Here is a 21243-nt window from a genome sequence, read left to right as displayed (position 1 = left end):
GAGTAGCTATCAGTGGCTACTGGTCCTGATGGCTATGTCCTACCTCCAGTATCAGAGGAAGTAAACCTATGTACACCATTTGCTGGAGAACATGGATGGGAGGGTGCTGTTGCACTCATGTCCTGCTTGTGGGTTCCTGGTCGACAGCTGGCTGGCCACTGTGTGAACAAAATTCTGGACTAGATATACCCTTGGTCTGATCCAGCATGGCTCCTCTTATGTTCATGGCTCCTGTTATGTCTCATAGGATTGTTGTGAAACTGAAGTGTGGAGTAGCTTGCACACTTTAAAGACACTGGGGAAATGATAATAATTCAGAAACATGTGGGCTGTTCCTTCCATACCCTGTTTTTCATCCTGCACACATTATCAGCATACACAGGAGGCATCTCATTACTGTAACCCTTGCCCAATCTGGAAGTGGTTAATGCTTTGCCTATCTGAGAGGCTGGAGAAATTCTCCTCTTCAGTTAGAGACACCACAACACTGTCTGTCATAGTACGGTCTGAAAACCGCTGCATGGGGGCAGGTGTTGCGGACTGCAGCTGTTTGCCCTCTGATCAACCCCTTGGCTAAAGAGCTAAAAATAAAGGCCATTTCTGACACATTCCTTTTGGGCAACCACCATTAACTTTTATTTTCATTCTTCCATGCAGGATTATAGAGTGAATATTTTCTTACGGCAGCAATGGAATGACCCCCGGCTGTCATACAAAGAGTATCCAGATGATGCCCTTGATTTGGACCCATCCATGTTGGACTCCATCTGGAAGCCGGATTTGTTCTTTGCTAATGAGAAAGGGGCTCACTTTCACGAGATCACCACAGATAACAAACTCCTGCGCATCTCCAAGAATGGCGACGTCCTGTACAGCATCAGGTGAGGGGGAGGAGGGGTAGAATTCATGTGCAGGTCTCCAGCGTGTAGGTCCTGCACGTGATAAAAAGTGGAAGCAAGCCCAGCGTTTGCAGGCCTGTATGAATCGTGAACTAGCCAACATTTTCATTCTGGAGTAATGTTCCCTTTGAAAAGGCATTGTAAATGGATGGAGTAATGCAAAGACAATTATCACCTGTTACAATACACGAGTATCAAGATCTAACTAGAGTGTCTGTTTATAAAGAGGGAAAGAAAAATGCATGCCCCCTTCCCTTCTTAATCAAGAATAATGCCATCCCCTCTGCAGGGAAGCCCTTCAGCTCAAGTGTGTGTCATTTTCCTATTGCTCAAATTGTAATATTTTGTCACAGAGAAATGGAATCTCTTCCCACAGCCTAATAGCACATCCATTGTTACAATGAGTGCTGCCTGGGATATGGTTGCTGTGCGCTTGGATGATGCCTGTGACATAATCTGTTAGGAGCAACATGACTCCCACTAACCATTAGACGTTGAATGTTTCCTCTTCTGTACCATTCATGTAGGACTTTAAAAACATCTGCATGCCTGCTGTGGGAAGCAGGCTGTGGGACTAGATAGATCTTTGGTCTGATCCAACAGGGCTCTTATGTTCTTAGACATTTAGGAAACATCAACAATGCTATTCCATTCCCCTTCAGCAATGATTTGCCATTGGATGGAGTTGTTGGAAGCCGTGCACTTCTTACATCCAAAAATGGAGAGCACATCCATCCTGATTTTTGGTCAGTGAACAGGAATGTAGCTCCCCCCTGCCTGCAAAACATCTAATATTTTCTCCAATCCCACGTCCATCCCTGGAGAGCAAAATACCCTGTTGTTGTCATTGGATCTCTTCTAGCATGAGTACAATGCTATGAGAAAAACCTGTGGGTTTTTAATCATCTATACCATAGTTGCACCATACTGCAACTTCACATTTATTCATTTGTCTCTTATTTCGATCCCTATGGTGGCTCAGAAACAAGTGCACATGGAAATAGAAAAGAAGATATGGTTAGCTGCACCTGTCCCATTGACATCAAGGCGACAGAATGGTTAACGTGCATTAAAGGTTAGGCAGGCAGCCGTGTGACCCCTTCAACAACACTACAGCAGAGTCACCTTTTTTAGCAGCTCTCGCCCATGAAGTATACTTTTGCTTATGAAAGCTGAAGTTGCTGGTATTACTGTGACATTCTTGTGAAATTCAGCTTCAACTCAAGCAGTCGATTTTGCCACCTTTCGGTTCTATGCACACCAGGATCAAAGGCTGAGATATTGTTTGTCCTTGTGTCATAAAGGCAGAAAAAGTGCCAGTGTGCAAAGGGTTTTTGTGCACTGAATTTTTCAATTGCCCCGGGTTCCTTTAAGAATTATTATTACCCTAAACCAGGAGATGCAGAAGGTAGATTTTTTTGCACTTGTGTACAACCTTGGGCCTGCAGGGATTCTTACAAATAATGTAGCCTATCTATCAGACATTGGCCTGATCCAATGAGGCTCTTCTTAGTTTCTTAAGAAAAAAACAATGCAGCAAATTCTTATGCATGTCTCCTCAGAAGTACATCCTAATGAGTTCAATGGGACTTAATACCAGTTAACTGTGTATATGACTGCAGCCATATTAAGGATTACATAGCATGTATTAATTATGCCTTAATGGTTCCAGATTCCTGTGTATGTATTCTTGCTTTATAAATTGAACCACAGGATTGTAGAAGAATCACAGACAATGCAAGATTGAAATACCTCCCCCTCCACCCAACCCGTCCTATACAAAAGCAGTTCTTTGAAAATCTGGCCCAATTTGAGAATATAAAAGGGGATTTTCCACACATTGGGTTATTACAGTCTGAAAGATGTTCTAGCTTGCTCTCCTTTGCTTTCAGGGGAATGGAAATTATTTTGATCGAGAGAGGGCAAATCACACAGTAGAACCAGATAGAGCTGGCTTTTTCCCTGGCATTTCTCAACACAGTTATTTCTGGATCATTGGATTTCAGATTAATGCTATGTGAACTGAAATAACTGAACTCGTTTTAATTTGGAGATAATCAATTCTAGCCACCTCCAAATTTCCCTTTCCCCCCTACCCCCCTCAAAAAAAGAATGCAATTAAGAACATGCAATTTTCTTGTTAAGTGCAGTCTAATGCTAGAGAGGAAAACACTGACAATAGATTCTGAAGACTACATTTCCGTGAACTCGTGCTATGTTTGCAAACACCGGCTTGCTGAAGCCTGGCAGTGCAATCCCAAAATGCAAAGGAGCACATCCCACTGGGACACCTGGCTCATGTCGCAGGTGCTGTGCTGGTGCCGAGGAACAAAATAAACAGCCAGTATTGTAATGCAGACAAAAAACAGGAGGTGGCTTCAGTTCAAACAGCAGACACCAGACAGCAAAGCAGTACCCAAAGCACGTAGCCCGGGTCTTTGGGAACCTAAAGCTTTAATTCACACGGCTGCTTGAAATGCTCTCCAGCTAACAATAGGTAGGTAATAAAACAACTGCCACCAGAGGTGACCTACCATTTATTGTTCTGCTCGGAGAGGTGGGAGACATGTGTTCTTATACTTCTGCTGTCTGAAAAGTATACGGAAAGGCAATACTCATGTAAGCTGGGGAGGGGATAGGTGGAATGATTTAGCAGGGAAGATGTCAGCAGTTCTTGCTAGAGTTTCTATTAATCTAGACATTTTAAGCAAGGCTAATTGTGGGGACTGAAGGGAGGGCAGCATCTTCCATAGGGCTGCATTAAGAACATTTTAAAAAACACCATATGAATAGCCATCTAGCCAGCATTTTGTTCACATAGTGGCCCACCAATTGTCCACAGGAAACCCACAAGTAGGACATGAGTACAACAGCACCTTCCCACTCATGTTCCCCAGCAACTGGTGCACACAGGCTTACTGCCTCTGATACTGGAGGTAGCATATAGTCATCAGGACTAGTAACCATTGATAGCCTTCTTTTCCAGGAATTTGTCTAACCCCCTTTTAAAGCCATCCAAATTGGTAGCCATCACCATGTTTTATGGTAATGAATTCCATAGTTTAACTGTGCACATTAACCAGTTTGTCATATACACTTAGGGCCTCATTTGAATTGATATTCAACATGTAATTGCCTGGAAGTGCTCTTGTTGTGAAAAATGGGTCTTATTCTGTTTGTCTTCCTGCAAAACATGGTGGCTGATTTCTCATTACCTGGCAGATGAGAATCCAGCATGCATAATCAACAGCCTCACATGATGTACCTTTGCTGGCTGTACCATATCAAACAGCTGGTTAAGGGGATCAAATGTTTTAACGTCCCTCCTCTGTTTAGAAAAAAAATAGGTTGGATCCAGGGCTGGCCGTCCACCAACAGAACAAGTAACTCTGAAAGAACAGATCCTGCAGCAGTACCCAAATCTGCTCCAGAGGGTTGGAGGACCCTCCACAGCAGATTGGAGGGGGGGGGGTTCTGGGGGAAGGAAAGCAAGAGGAGAGTCTGTTGCATAAGCAGAAATCCACTCACACAACTTTGGATTTAACGCATCGTCTGCACATTCAAAACTAACATGGCAGGGAAAAGGTTCTTTCTGGATGTTCTAGGTTTGTATTATTGTACATATATGCACATATTTATGTAGGAGAGTATAAATATTAAGCAGCAGTAGATAGGAGGATGTGGAGGAGAAATTGAGGTAATGTTTCGAACTTAACCATTATTATTATTATTATTATTATTATTATTATTATTATTATTATTTCATTTCTATACTGCTGAATCTCTCTGAGCAGTTTACAACAATTCAGCTCAGAAAAAAAGATACAACTGTTAAAACATTATACAACATTACAACATTATACTAAAATGTTGTATAGTGTTTGAATGCCTCAAAATTGTTGAACATGCCAAATTTAAAAACAGATTAAATACAATTTCAATATTTCCAGCACAGAGGGTAATGCCCTGATTGGGCGGTATCCAGTACTGCTTGAAAGCCAGCAGAAACCACCACAAGTACAACAGGAAGTTAGCATTTCCAGAATGACAATGTAAGTCTTGTTTCTGGAACAGAACAGGTCAGAAGGGTCGTGTCCCATTCCTGACATTTCAGCTCATTTCCAAGTTGCTCTAGGAAGCTTTAGCTTCCTGTTACGTTAGCAGTGGGGGGGATTCCACACGTCGTACTGAGGGTGCTTCCATGCGCCCCCAGTGCGCCTCCAAAGCGATCATGTAGCTTGCCTGGCAAAGAGACGAGGAAGAGGCGTCCTTGCCGCCGGCGAGGAGGGAGGTGGGTGGCGGCGGCGGCGGCGGCAAGGACGCCTCTTCCTCGTCTCTTCGCCAGGCAAGCTACACGATCGCTTTGGAGGCGCACTGGGGGTGCATGGAAGCGCCCTCAGTACGACGTGTGGAATCCCTAGTCTCACTGGCGCCACACAAACAGCGGAGGTGCAGTGGCAGTACCAGATGCTGTCCTACATACACCCCAGTATGCTTGCTCTCACCCTGATGGCGTGAATAAAACGTGCTCGTCATGTCAAGAATTACTTTGCTGTCTCTAATCTCTTCCCAGGATCACCTTGACGCTGGCTTGCCCCATGGATCTGAAGAACTTCCCCATGGACGTCCAGACGTGTATCATGCAGTTAGAGAGCTGTGAGTCCTGAAGGTTTCCCCTCTAAAAATAACTGCCCTTCTGTGTGCGTGCACCCACATGCTGCATCATCTGTTCAGCTCTTAGCTGAATCCTCCAATTATGAAAGAGAAACTGGAGGGAAGGAGGGAGAGATGAAGCATCGGGACAGACTGTGTGTCATGTGCAAGTTTTCATGCTTCTCTGATCACACTCCCTGCCAGTGTTCAAGCAGTCCAGCTTAAATTTAGCATAGATTCTCCTTGGAGAATACTCTGGGGTTAGGCGGGGGGGGGGGGAATCCCTTGTCTGCAGAAGACTGTAGGATACAATGCTCACTCATTATTTATCAGCTTTTGACCTCTGTCCTTCATTCCTCTCCAGTCCATTTAAGGACCAAAGTAGACATTATGGTGAACAAATTGCTGTCAACAAAAACTGCTGCCATGTGTGTAGTAGTTTCTTTCTCCCTGATAACTAATAGAATACCATGCCGCGTGCGCATGATGTTCCATTTTTCTCCAACCACTCTCCACATCACTAGCAGGAGATAATGGAGCCCAATGGTGGAACACAAGAAATGAAGAATGTTGTGACAGCACATCACCAGGCACGTTCCACTTGAACAATGTTAGATGAGAGGAAGAGAAAACTAAATGCATAGTGTCTAGTTTTAATAGCAGCTGCATATTTACCTAGGCATGTAGTTTTGGACCTCACATAGATTGCAAACTCTCTGGACAAGAGTAGCATTAATTCTAAGTTTGTTCAGTACTAGCATCTTGCTGCTAGTAAACAAAGGTTTTGTACTAGTAGGTACTAATACTAACCTGGTCGTCTGAATTAACTCTAAGTTCCAGTCTGTGCTCATGTGTTTCGCCTGTTCCCTTGGTGTCCACAGTCGGCTACACAATGAATGATCTGATCTTTGAATGGCAAGAGAAAGGAGCTGTGCAGGTTGCTGATGATCTAACCCTGCCTCAGTTCATCCTAAAGGAAGAAAAGGACTTGCGCTACTGCACTAAGCATTACAACACGGGTCAGTATGGGCACATATATGCTAAGCACTTGTCTTTAAAAAATAAATAATCAGTGGATCAGGATGCCAGCTCCCTATATTTTACTTTAGTTATAAACAGAGATCATTCAACCTGTCCAACGAGCCACCTATCTGACCTAACACAATTCCATTTTCATTAACGTGGGACTATTTATAGAGCACACAGTAAGTTCAAATGAAAGGCCCTTTCTACACCTATGAGTGTAGAGGGAGGGAGGGGGGGGAAATCCCAGATTCACCTGCTTCCAGGATCGTCGCCCTGTGTCCACACGGCCACGCGACGTCCCGGAAGTGGAGAGGGACGTCACATCCATCACATCTGCCATTTTTTTAAAAGGCACAACAGGTAGAGCGTGCTTGCACTCCAGCGAAAAGTAAGTGAAAAAAAAAAGCCCAACCCTACTCCCCACCCCACCACCGATGTACTGGGCTGCCCCCGGCCCAGTTCCTTCTCTCTGCTGACCTCCGCTACTTGCGGGGAGGAGGGAAGAAGCCGGGACAGCTGCCCACACCTCCCACAGTCTCGGGACGATCCCGAGACTGTGGGAAGAATCGGGTTTTCTCAGGGATTATTTATCCCTGGGAAAACCCCTGCTAGTCCTCTCCTGATCACAGGAGTCCCTGTGCATCATTTGGACACACAGGGACTCGGCTGTGACCAGCCCTGATTTTCAGGCTGGTGTAGGAACAGCCTCAAATGAGGATTTTATTATGCTTATGTGTGTGCAAGGGGAAAAACAGCAAAGAAGCTATGGGCTACATCTGTATATTTTTAAGCATGCATTTGAAAAGTTTGAAAATGGTTTTGTGGTTTCCAAAACTTAAATAATTTGATCAAATTGCTTCTAAATTAGAGAACAATGGATGTTGGAGGAATAAAAAAAAACAGGGAAACTAAAATTGTTTGATTTGTGCAAAGAAAAATGTCATCAAAATGTTCATTTTCCAGGAAGAAAATATCTTTCCTATGACAAATTTTGATAAGAAAATCTTTCAATAAATGTAAAGAGCGCTTTTCCACAGAGTTAATCAAAACTGTGTCCAGGCAGTATCACTTCACCAGCTCCAGCAGAGTAGCCTCAGTCTTACATAACTTAGAGCAAAGGTGGGTAGAAGGTAAACCTACAGATATTTGCAACTTCATCTTCCAGAAACCCCTGCCAGCATGGATGATGGTCAGGAAGTCTGGGAATTAAAGTCCAAAACATCTCGAGATCTATTTTCTGTCCACTCCTACCTTAGAGGAAGCAGAAATTGATTCAAGAGTGGGGTTTGGATTAAAACAAAATATGATCAGGTCCAGCATCCTGTTTCACACATTGACTACCCAGATGCTTCTGGAAACCCTGTTAGGCAAACCCCCTCTGTATTTCTCCTCAGCACTGGTATTCAATGACCTACTGTCTCTAAACCTGAAGGTTTACCTGCCTACACTCTTTATTTCAAACTCAGAGCTTCTCTATATGAGTGATTTATTGCATGCTCATGATTGGCCACTTACAGAAGTTTGTGGGTCCTTTACATGTCACTGTCAACCTCCAGACGTATCCTGTGCCTTCCCCCGGTAATCTCCCTTTAAAAAAGATCAGAAATAATGTATTATTTAAAATTATCATGGGATATCATAGGCCACTGTTTCAGTTAACTTTTCAGAACATTGCTGAAAGGGGAAGTTTTCAATTACAAATCATGTGGTTGCTGTCTAAAGGAATTGTAGTCACGGCGGAAAGACCCCAGAAGAAGAAGAAATTGTAAGGGTGAAGGTTTTCTCCTTACTGTAGAGGTGCTTTCTGTCTCCAGGCACTTCCCCCAACCCCAGTCTACAAAGATTTCATGCAAGTTAAGGCCTAAATTGACACTCACATCATTGTTTTGTTTTTTAAAAAAACTAAACACCAGGCCAGGGTTTGAGGTGGGGCAGTGATAAACATTGCCACTGCAGAGCATGGTGAGGGGAGGTTTAAGCTTTCCTTCAATTCCAGCAACTATCTCAGTAATGCCACACACACACACATAGAAATTGATGTTAGAAAAAAAACCTCCCATTGGGGCCAATGAGAGGTTTTTTTCCCAAATGCTCATTGCCATACAGGAGAGGGTGACTCTTGCTGAGGTCACAGCTGATGATGGAAGACCTAAACCTCTCCTTGCTATTCACTGCCATGCTGATGACTATTCCCCCTCTTGCCCACCTGTACACCTGGTATTTAATATTTCAAAACAGCTACGTGAGTCATTAGTGTCAAGGGTGGTTGGGACCTTAGTTCGGGACTGACCCTTTCCCCAAACTTAGCCCTTTGCTTTTGAAGCAAGAGCTCAGGACAAATGTATCTAAACACATTTCATTTATTTATGTTCAGATAACTTATATCCAACCTTTACACTAAAGGAATAATAGAATCATAGCAGAGTTGGAAGGGGCCTATAAGGCCATCAAGTCCAACCCCCTGCTCAATGCAGGAATATAGCACTCAAGGCACAGGCAAAAGAATACAATGCTCAAATGACAGAAAACACTTGAATTATGTTATCTATCATCTATACTTTGCAGTAGCTGTTCTCAAAGTAGGATCTATCAACTCTTAACAGTCCATAGAACATACAAGTAAATCTCTACAAGATTCAGTAAGGAAGAATTTTCCATTTTATATATGGGATGCCTCTGATTTGTGGAATTCCTTCAGTTTAGACATGTGGGTGCTTCAGCCTGACAATCCACACAGATGGATTGCAATGTCTTGATTGATTGATTGATTGACTGATCAATTGAGATAATGAATGAATTTTATTTACGGTCACAAGACCAGCAAATTTGAGATAATAAATCCCACTTTTCAAGACAAAAAGCCTTCACAAAGCAGCTTACTATATTGCTCAGCTAGTACAGATACAATTTTTAAAATCCATTAAAAAAAAGTTAAAATAAAATTATTTTCTGAGTCTCTTCTAGTTCTGTGACTAACATTTCAATACATGCATGAATATGTTAGAGACATTTAACAGATGGGGGACCATGACTCAGAACAAATATTTGGACTGGATTGTCTTTGCAGATGCCTAAAGGAGCTTGACAGTCAGGCCATAATTGAGAATGTGGCAACAGTAGCTACTCACAGTTGTTTCTTTCATGGACATGAAGATGTAGCCATTGTTACCCCCGCACATAGACAAGAAGTTCTTGGCGAGTTATCAAAGCTCTCCTTGGAGAACACCATTGCCAACCAGAAGGTATAATCAAGCTCACCCCTCTTGATTCCAAACTTCTGCTCATAGTAGATACCATTGGAAAAGAAGGCGAACTGGGGAAAATTCTGTGGCAGCCATCAATCCTGATGGACGCAGGCCTACACTTTTAGATGGCAGTCTTCAGAGCCATAATGTTTCCAGAGGGGATTTTAACAAAACTCAAAGAGCTTGTCCAAAGCTCAACTTTCTTGTGCTGACAGTAGCCTTTGCTTGCTATTCTTCTTGGGCTTGCATAGAAGGAACCTCTGAATATTTATTGGTCTATTGTACTGCCATATGAAGACAGCCATCTGGATCATTCAACATGACATCCCACTATTGCTTAAATTACCCACGGGGGCTGTCACATCATGCCAGGTGCCCATGGGTGCCATTTTTGTATGGCGCCTGGCTTGCCATGGCTTGTTGTGTCATGCAAATTCAGGTGCCAGGGAGTGTTTGAGGGTTAGACAACTCTAGTGATTGAGTGTCTAACCCTCAAACAAACCCTGCCACCTGGGTTTGCATGACATAACAAGCTGTGGCAAGTTGGATGCCCATGGACACCATGTAAAATGACATCTATGGACACCCAGCACAAAACAACAGCCCCCACAGGTTAATTACATCTTGGCTGGCTGTCATGTCATATGAACAAGTTCATTCTTACTTTTCTGTGCCCAAAAGTTTGCATCTTTGCCCCTTATACTTTTTTAAGGAAAGTGTCACCTTTGAAGTATCCCTGAATTTGTACACAAGCCAGAGCAGGAATGGTGAAGCATGCGAGTGACCCATTGTTTAGAAGTGCTTCATCGTACCAAAAATCTGTCTTGCTCTCCGTGGGTTCCCCTCAGGCTAATCTTTTCATTCAACCTCCTGTAATTCCTAGGCAAGTTCACCTGCATAGAAGCCCGTTTCCATCTGGAGCGACAGATGGGCTACTACCTGATCCAGATGTACATCCCCAGCCTGCTGATTGTAATTCTGTCCTGGATCTCCTTCTGGATCAACATGGATGCTGCACCTGCCCGAGTTGGTCTGGGTATCACTACTGTGCTCACTATGACCACGCAAAGCTCTGGTTCTCGAGCATCTTTGCCCAAGGTAACATATCCTCCTGTTTATAAAGCAGGCAATGCAGAACTCCTTATGGGAGAGGCTGTAGCTCAGTGGGCACAAGGTCCCAGGCTCAATTCCTGGCATCTTCGTTCAAAGGATTAGGTAACAGGTGATGGAGGGGGGAAAAACTCTACTCAAGACCTTGAAGAAAGCTACTGCCAGGCAGAACAGGCAATACTGGGCTTGATGGACAAATATATTGTCCTGGTCTAAAGAAGCTTCCTATATTCCTAAAGTGAAGTTATTCAGCTAACATCTTTCAGGATATCTACTGGCCACATCCCTCGATTGTTTCTGACCCACCTCCACCTGGCCTATGTAACCCATGAATTTCTCTCTTTCTCTCTCTCTTTTTAATATATTTCCAAATGTGTGCTTGATTACTTCACTGGAAAGCAGAGCAGGATCATTTCAAAGTCCTCCATAATTGGTCTTTAACCCCAGTTAAATTAAGCAAAATCAGTAGGGAAAGAGTTAGGGTATGCACTGGCGCCGCGCGTCTTCCATTGCTGATTATTTCCAGATGTGGTGGAAATATGGAAATCATTGTGAATATTGGAGGGATGTGGCAGAGTCGTGTGTGTGTGTGTGTGTGTGGGTGTGTGTATACACACACCCACACACACCACACTCAAGCCATTGCAATTAATACATCATTCCAAAAACACAACAGAACAAACAAAATTGTCAAATTAAAAATTGACCAGCTACATACAAATCAGATGATCACTACTAGTGACCCATTGTTTAGAAGTGCTTCATTGTACCACCCTAACTCTTCCCATAAATCTCCATAAAAGCAGTAAAACAACAGTACATGGCCATGTGTTTCGGTGCCTTCTCCGCATGGATGTACATGATTTTTCAGTGGAACTCTCTTGAAACATCCCTCCAGTAACGCTGAGAGCAGTACATTCAATTGTGCATATTGCCTATGTCTCCATTAAGATGTGGTCTTGAGAGGCCACCAAGAACTGGTTAATAATATGATACTTGCAGCAAGAATTGGAAAAACAGGGAATACTTTCAAAAAACTAAATAAATGGAAAAAGAAAAGACCCTCAACTTAAAAGGGCACAGAATACTTTACTGGCTAAAAAGAACATGGGATATTTTTAAGTGGTTAAGCTTACAGATTTAATTAGATTTAGAGAAGAGAGGGACCAAGCAAATAGAATTACAATGTTTGTTGAAAATTGGATTTTTTCAGTCAATTATTAGAAAGCTCACTTTAATCAAATTGCATTGGCAGATTTACTCTGGCTATAAAAGAATTATAATATTAATGAACTAGATTGTTTAGCATTTTAGTGATTAACATTATACTATGTTCGTTTTCATAATTTCTACGGTACTGTTTTTTCCTTTCTTAAAATGTTGAGAAAGTAAAAAGTGATTGGCTCCTGAAGGACGTTTGCCACTTCCTCAAGGACAGGATGATGCATCTTAACCACACCAGCTGGATAACTTGGAATGACGAACTTAGTTAATCTTGTGATACCTGGCTAGAGAGCACCAGAAACCAGTTACGAATCTCATACTCTGTCCTCCCTTAGGTATCCTATGTTAAGGCCATTGACATCTGGATGGCTGTGTGCTTGCTGTTTGTGTTCTCAGCTCTTCTGGAGTATGCTGCTGTCAACTTTGTGTCCCGGCAGCACAAAGAGCTACTCAGGTTCAGAAGAAGAAGAAGGCACCACAAGGTAAGCAATACACAAGTCAACACAACAATGTAGAGCACAGCTGAAATGGATGGGTTGCAGCACATGGCCAGCCTGATCAAGAATTGGCACGGGGACCACTTTTCTTTGACAGCCCCGATTTTAGCATGTCAGCGATGTGTCTCCAAGATGAACGCTGTCATGTTTAAAAGGGAGATTTGCGTATCGTAAAGTGCACTCGCCTGTGGCTGGGAGCAACAGCCCAATGATGCTCCCTGGCACATCTTCAGTGACTATTCTTATGTGCTTACAGGTGTCCATCTCCTCTTCAGATATTATGCTACTCATGGATGTTCACAGTGGATACATTATAAACTGGTCCACTGTGTAAAAGGCAAAACAGCCCCAAATATATTACGGGGGTGAGGGGGGCAGTTGAGATTTGGTGTTCAGGTATCAACACAGAAGGCCAATCCAGTCGTTGCTCCTATGACATTCAGCTTGCTCTGGCAATTTAGCAAAATATGTTAACTTTGCCAATCCAAAAACCTGTACCTGTAAAGGAAGCTCTCCCAGTCATGTTCTCTCATTGCCTCACGTTCTGCAATATCATTCATGGTCCATGCTGCTTTTTTTCATTGGGTTGGGAGGCAGGGATGATCTTAGAACAACAGCATTCAAGAAACCCGTTTCATATAGTCTCAAGGTAAGTGGAACCTACTATCTCACTGGTCAAATGTCCTGTTTTTCACTTGACTAATCTGAATTTTGCCAGTGAGTGACTTCAAGCTGAGCAGGATAGATTCTGCAGGCCTGTACTCCTTGTGACACCTCAAACTGCCCATTCCAAAGAGGTTTTGTGATGATACATGGCATATAAGAGACAAATATAGTGACTGGGTTCACACAGCATGATAACCCACAATCAAGGGTTGAGTGCGGGTTGTCACTGAAACATGGGTCTGAACCCAGCAACAATAACAAACCATGGTTTGTTGCCCACAAACAACCCACAGTTCACAACTCAACCACAAACCATGGGTTTTCTTCATGGGTTGTTCAGGCCACAATGGGAAAGCAAGAGGTGTTTCAGGAGGGGGAAAAGACACCTTTTTCTTACCCACCCACCCTCCTTGAGGCTTTCCCCTGCTATTCTAAATAGATCCAGTAGCAGGTGATGAAAAGGACTTCTCCCTGAGACTCTGGAAAGCTGCTACCCTCTATAGTGCAAGGGTGGAGATTAAACTACACAGCATACAGCCATCTGACCCACATATGCTCATCTCCAGAATTCTTACTATCAGCTGTAATGTATGGGCCAATTCCCTGTTTTCCTCTCCCCCTTCAACTGACACCTCAACATTCTACACAGTCTGGAAGCACGTAGGTTTTGGATTTTTGTTTTTTTTTTTTTTGTTTTTTTTAATCATTTTAATTTTCAGATCTACATACTTCTGCATGCTTAAGGAACCACAGCCTTATTTTTCAGTGGCCCAATTTCACTTGGGGGAGAAGGAAGGAGACAGTTCAGGAGAGACAGCCATTGAACCAGATCCCCTGGCGATTTTTTCTTTAAAAAAATTACCTTTGGAAAATATCACAAGTGGTAGGTGAGAAGCCCGATGGGGAGTATTTAGTATTACAATCGGTTACAATTGTAAGTCCACAAATGTAAATATACCCACCGGAATATCTATTCACAATTTCCTATGTAGCTCTTTAGTGTTCACCTTCTATCCCCATGAGTTTAATCAGTTTAATTTTTATGAACAGTCCAAGGAGCTTCTGCCATGAAGTGATATAGAAATATAAAAAATGAAATGAAATGAAAATGAAGACTGTTTTTCTAGTACAGACTTTGACTTGGATGTGTGTGTGTATGTGAGATGTGTGTGTGTGTGTGTGTGTGTGTGTGTGTGTGTGTGTGTGTGTATGTATATATATATATATATCTTTGCATTGCTGCCACCTGCTGGCAAGAGGTGTTGTTGTTTTTTACATGAAAAGATGGGCAGGCAATGCATTTTTAGAAAGCACCTCTGAAAAACACCAAGAAGCTGCAGATTGAAAACGTCTGGGATTTACCCTGACTTTTTCAATTGGAGCAATGTCAGTACAGCTGTTCTGCCGTCTGATGTCGCTCCGGGGCCAATACAGGGGCAGTGCCTGATGGAAGACGACCTGCGATTGGTCGGCTTCCACCAGGAAGAGGGCAATTGGTTGGCTTCCACCAGGTAACCAAAGGGCCACCCAGAAGCCCTGCACTCTCTCCTCAGTGTTGGGATTGCCCACCGCCAGCCCAGAAGAAGTAAACTGTAGGGTTTTCAGAGAGCGGCAGCGCCAACCCTGCGCTGTGAAGGCAGCCCCCACATTATCTTGAGGTTAGAAAAGCCGCCTCCTGCCCCATTTCTTGATTCACCACTTCACTTTTCAATGGATGGTAATTCTCAATGCTTCATCTATCACGTAAATTAAAATAGCAAAAACCACTTAATAACTTGATAACCCACATTTTCCTGTGTCACCATAATCTAAATCTGCCTATTGAATAAATTGGAATCTCTTTCATAGTTTAGCGCAAAAATTGTAGAAATAATAGTTGTATGAACTTCTGACTTCCTTTTATCTTGGTTCTAATTGAGGACAAATATTATGCATGCGTGGGAATTCCCCAGGAGGAATATTAGTGTACAGATATATTAAAGTACTTGAAAGTCTTCTACAACTGCATGTAGCACAGAACATTACCTATTACCAAGAGCTGTTACACCAGCACAATATCTGTTCTTCTTTTCACCATTCCTCAAATAAAAAGAGAAGGACGAACGGGAGACATTCCTAGACACTGGAAATAGATTTTGTTCAATGTACATAATGCTTGTTTGTAGTATCAACTAAATGTTAAATGCCAGTATGGTTAAACAGGGTCAGAAAGGACTTCCTTTTAAACAGACGTTTCGAGTAACTTAATGCAAAAAAATGAAAAGAAAAGCAAACTGGCAAACTTACAATAAAACCAGCCAAGAATAAATTCTAAAAAGTGTGTTGTTAATTTTTTTAAAAAAAACCGAACCATAATATTTTATTTAAAGATACCAGGAACAGGAAGTGGAGGCAAGGAGGTAGCAACATAGATAAAAGTGAAATTTTAGGGAATTCTTTACATCAGCCTAGTTCGGTACACCCACCAAGTTTTGAACTTCTGTTTGTTGAACAGCAGCTCCCTATATGGCAGGGCAAGCTGCTTTGGAAACTTAGGGGACTTTCTAAAGCAGTTTGTGCTACAGCATTTGGTGGAGGAGGCTGTCATTCAAAGAAGAAGTCAAAATGTCCACTGGATGTGCCCAAGCCATTGAGCAAGTCTAAACTAGCTCTTTGAATCCTGCCATTAGTACCATTGACAACTGAAAAAGTTTCCAGGAGGGAGAAAGCCTGAAGACGCTTTCTGAAGAATTGTGAAAGCATAATATTGATTTGATTTGATTGATTGATTACATTTATATACCGCCCCATAGCCGAAGCTCTCAGGGCTGTTTACAAAAGTTAAAAACAGTGAACATTAAAAAGTATACAAAATTTAAAACCATCAAAAACATAAACAGTATAAAAACAATGGTATTCTTTTAAAAACAATGGTTCTGTGGTCCGATAAAAAACAAACAAACTTAGCGTTGTGCTGGTGCGAGTCGTAAAAGGAAACACTGAAGGGAGAGAACAGGTAGATGAATGTACATAAGGCAGAGGTCCCATTATTTGGGTGTTGACTGTAGGGAGTGCTATCAGCAAATGGAAATTGGTTTGCAGATCTATCCTTCTGCTGAGACTAAAGGGTTTTGCAGGTAAGTCATATGCCTTGCAGCTCACTCCAGATGAACCAAAACTTCATTTGTTGTTATTTGCTTGGATTTACCAAAGTGCTCTCAGCTCTGTTCATACTTCCTTGCTGTAAACATCTGGCAGTACAATTCATCCATACCATGCAATATGAAAAGCAGGGCCATTCTTAAAAGATACTCTGCAAAGGAAGGCTTTAAAAGAAGCATACGTAGAGGGCTTGCTACATCATTCTAAATCAAAGCCCACCAGAGGGATTAATTAATGATGATTTTCATTATAGCAATACTGATTCCTGACATTTCACTTGGAAAGGTTATATTTCATCCAAGTTAATGAATGTGTCTATTTGGAGTCTTAAATCAGATGTCCTAGCTTATGTGAACTGGTATGTAAACTAGAAAAATAGAACCATATATCTAGGGCAGAAACTTCTGGAATTGCTAAGTGAACTTTGTGTTTAGAGTAGGGCTGAGCACCACCTTGGGCTGAATTCCTGAATCTGAGCCAAGGCGGATCAATTCAGCCTGCCACGGCCCAAATCCAAGCTGGTACCAGGTCGGCCGAGGCACCCCAAGGCCAAAGTGAATTGGTACCAAACCCTCAGGGTGCCTTGGGTGAATTCGAAACAATGGTGGGCCCCTCCCCGCACCTGCCCACCCAGGAAAGCTGGCACGAGGCCAGCCATTGGACTCACTGGATTCACTTCCCTATCTCTTTCCACCCTCCTCTCCCTCCCCAGTCACCTCCCACCACTGTGCTGCCACCACCACCACCACTGTGTCCTCCTCCCTGAGAGCTGAGCCACAATTTAAAGATAAGATCACAGGAGCTCTCTTTTTTTAATAGATCTATGACTACAAACTAAAGGGCCATTTCCCCTAGTTTGTGACCCTAGATCTAGAGCGAACGGGGAGTCCAATGGACTCCTGGTCAGCCTTGTGCCTGGCTGACCCACTTTGGTGGGGACGGGAGCTTCAGTGCCAAGGCAAGGCAGCCAAGCCCCAAAGTACCCTGAGTTGAATTGGGGCCATTTCTGAGGCTCCAAAATGGCCACTGAGGTGAGGGGGGAGCTGTGTACAGCCCTAGCCATCATAACAGCTATTTCAGATTTGGAACAAATAAGCCATCCGTTACTTTGCTTCTCTTCTGGGCCCTGCCAAGTAAGCCCAAATCAGTCACTCCATCTATGAAACAGGGATAATATCCAGTTCTGTAGACCCCTTCTCCATCCTCAAAAGTAAGTCAAAGGTTCTTTTTTATTCATTGAACTGCAATGAATATTTTCTAGCGACATATTTTATTCTTTAATATACTACCTATGTATGGGAGCAAATATACACGTACCGTAAGTATCTCCACCCATATTCTCACTTTTTTTCACAGTCTTAAACTTTTGAAGCCACTATGTAGGGAGGATGCTGGGAATTCTCAGATTGATATTGCTAGCACCACACACACGCAGAATGCCCAGAGTTCCCTGAGATGACTGTTAAACCAGTTTAAGCCTGCAGCATAGATGTGTCTCCATGATCTTGTAGACCTATCTAAGAATCTGAGCAAGGGAGCAAAGTGAGGAAGGGAAGCCCAAAAGGACCTCCAAAGGGAATACGGTTTCACTGTTAAATTAACCGTGCATGCAGATATCTTTTAAGCAATGAGCCTTTCTGCTAAAAGTCCATGTAACTCCATAGAAATACTCATGAAATGACTTTTACTATAAGAGTTACATGGAGCCCGCTCCTTCTGGGCAAGCCAAGACGAAAGAAGGTATGGATGGGGAAGAGGGGCAGAAGCAAAACAGGGGATATTTTTTTGTTAAAGACAAAAGGATGGTTCCTGAAGGGAAGACTGGCCAGCCCACTTTCCATCGGTAAATAGATCCCCTGCTTTGCCTCTGTGCGTCATATTGCACCCATCTATAAGGCTGATCTCCCCAAGGAAGGGTTGCCCCTCTTGATCCAGGTATCATGGGATACATGTCCCCAGTGACTGTGGGAGCTATGACAGCAGAGCCTTATAGCAAGGGTGCACTGTCTATATCTTATTTGTAAGTAGAGCCCTATGTTTAATATATTTCAGGAGGATGATACTGGAGAAGGCAGGTTCAACTTTTCAGCTTATGGGATGGGACCTGCCTGCCTGCAAGCCAAGGATGGGATCTCAGTCAAAGGAGCCAACAACAACAACACAGCAAACCCAGCCCCACCCCCGTCAAAGTCCTCTGACGAAATGCGCAAGCTATTTGTCCAGCGAGCCAAGAAAATAGATAAGATCTCACGGATCGGCTTCCCCATGGCCTTCCTCATCTTCAACATTTTCTACTGGATCATCTACAAGATTGTCCGAAGGGAAGATGTACACAAGCCATGAGGGGGTGTTCGTACGCGACATTTAAAGAGAATGGATGGTTGCGAAGGCAAGATAAATGGTTTCTCTATACACACCATGTGCAATAGCAATGCAGTGATGCATGAATTTAAGAATGTGGCAATATCTATTTTAAAAAGTGGGTGACTTTTAAAAAAAATGAACTGAGGGATATAGGGGGTGGGGGGTGCTATGGGAAGAAAGCTTTCAAAAAAAATCTTGAGTCGGGGAGATAATGGGAGGGACAAGTTGTTTTACAGCATAGGGAAGTTTAGGATTGCTATGGCGGCAGTCCAAGCAGTGTAATATATTAAATATATATTCATGCTTAATTATAATGCAAAAAGAAATCCTTTTTTAGCCTATTAACAGCTTAGAATCTAAAGCCAATGGAATGATTCATGATTCCATGTGCAAAGAGGATTGCAATTATGCTTAAACCAGACTCTTGCTCTATAAGGCCATACCAGTTCTAAGCAAGCACTTCAAAACAAAAAAAGTGAGAGAAAAAGTCATATAACTGTATACTGCCCCATGTTGTTCATGTATGGTTTGAAGATGGAATGATTTGGGCTGGTGGGGGGTGGGGGTTGTAAAAGAGAGAATGGGAAATGGTTAAGGTTTGCTGGAAGGATTGGAGGGTGCATTTGTTGCGTATTAGAAAGCAATCACGATGATAATAAAACGCCCTATTTAATGTATAGATTGATAGGTAGGTAAGAGTCCTGTCATATATCCCTTTCAGAGAGTGGTGCAGATGAGAATGATAAAATGCCTCAATGGCATTCATCTAAAATTGCAACCTACAGCCTTTAACAGCAACTGGCTATTCCCCCCCCCTCCTCCCCATGTTCCCACTGTTTTCAGTGAGACATGGGTTGCACCTTCTGTACTTCAACTGAAGTGATGGGAGCTGTGTCTCTGGAGCGGCAGTGCTCAGTCACAACTCACACTTCTTGACTTCAGTGGAATTCCCCCAGCATGATGCCAGAGTCACGCTACAACGTTTCAAAAGCATCGTTAATCTTAACAAGCTTGCCATATTTCTTTAAAGAACAAAAAATCAAAATTGAATCGCTCTTATGATGAGAAGCCACGGCTTTAAAACAAAATCCACTTAAGTAAGATATTCCACATCTGCACTTCAGGAGAGAAGGAAAAAGGTGTGTGTGTGTGTGTGTGTGTGCGCGCACATGTGTGTGTGTTTGTGTGTGTGTAAATAGAAGTAACAGAAAATTAATTTTAATTGGTAAACCTGGGGTGGGATATGGGAAAGAATGCTATATATATACAGAAAAGATAATCATTATTTTCTGAGATAATCTTTATTTTCTGACATTTCATAGCATTAGTAATATTCAAGCGGGATTGCTAGCCCAACTATATTTTTGTAAGTCTCCTTGGTGCTGCATTTAGCTGTCATGGCTAGCAAAACACAAATAAGATGTTCTGTGTTCCTCTGCAGTTTGGCATTGGTATATAACTTCTCCCCCCCCCCCCCGGATTCCATTAATGCTACGTTGCAGGGGAAGAGAAACAGTCATCAACGTTTACATGGACTGGGGAAGGGACCAGCTCCACGGGGGAAGTTAAAACTGACTGCAGAGCCCTTGATGGTAGCAGTATGTTTAGTCAGTGTTTGGGGTGGGGAACGGGGGGGGGGGGAGAGAAGAGGAAGGGAATGTGTGTCTGTAGATACACATAGGGACATGTATGGAAATGTGCAAGCAATCGCAATGTCCTTTGATACAATCTTCTAGGCACTAATTTGCTGCTTTGGGGTTAATTTCCCAATTTTTGCACTTTAGAAAGTTAAAATGAAAAGAGATTTAGCGAGTAGAAAGACAATCACTTCACACTCAAATATTAGCCCAGAATGACAGGATTGGCAAATATAATTGTAGCCCAAGTTAAGGCAGCTCTACATCTTACAACTGTTATAGGTAATATGAGTCTTGCACTGGTGTTCCCCATAGCAAATACATAAAGTGTGGGCATCATACACACACACTGGGGCTCTCTTCACAGTGCTGCGGTGCCCCCACTTTGGGGAATCGGCCATGAATTACATTCACATTTTTCATACCTGAATCTCCAATAGGGGGCAACATCTGCAGAAGTTTTGATAGCCTCCATTTAACTTCCATAATCCAGTCCAACCATCTAAACCTGAAATAGGTACTGGAGATCAAATGTCCTTCTCCAAGTGTGAAGGAAGTTGTACTTTCAAGTCAGGATTAACACATGTGGGAAAGAGAAAGTTTCAGAAAGTGTGAACAGACTTCCTCTGTAGCTGTGTCTGTGGGGAAAACAGATTGCCCTTCGGTCTCCAAATTGCTATGCCCCCTTCCTTTCAGTCAATATACATCTATATGCCTGTTTCAATAAGTGCTTCCATTACAAATCATCAGGCACAATGCAATACAGTTATCCAAATGGCCT

The 21243-nt window shown here is 42.7% G+C and overlaps 1 protein-coding gene across 1 annotated transcript in view; it reads left to right on the top strand.

Annotated features, from left to right (window-relative positions):
• The window catches only part of GLRA1 (glycine receptor alpha 1), an 85084-nt gene extending 66280 nt beyond the window's left edge, over positions 1-18804 (top strand). Inside the window, exons 4-9 of the mRNA XM_063120893.1 lie at positions 658-881; positions 5473-5555; positions 6434-6571; positions 10707-10921; positions 12493-12639; positions 18490-18804. Of these exons, the coding sequence (XP_062976963.1) occupies positions 658-881; positions 5473-5555; positions 6434-6571; positions 10707-10921; positions 12493-12639; positions 18490-18804 (1122 nt within the window). The remainder of the gene's footprint in view (positions 1-657; positions 882-5472; positions 5556-6433; positions 6572-10706; positions 10922-12492; positions 12640-18489) is intronic.
• The last annotated feature ends 2439 nt before the right edge of the window (positions 18805-21243 follow it).

This window comes from Elgaria multicarinata, chromosome 3 (assembly GCF_023053635.1).
Source record: "Elgaria multicarinata webbii isolate HBS135686 ecotype San Diego chromosome 3, rElgMul1.1.pri, whole genome shotgun sequence".
Lineage (NCBI taxonomy): Eukaryota > Metazoa > Chordata > Lepidosauria > Squamata > Anguidae > Elgaria > Elgaria multicarinata.
The sequence above is the reverse complement of the archived record's forward strand: the minus strand, read 5'-3'. Positions and strand labels throughout refer to the sequence as shown.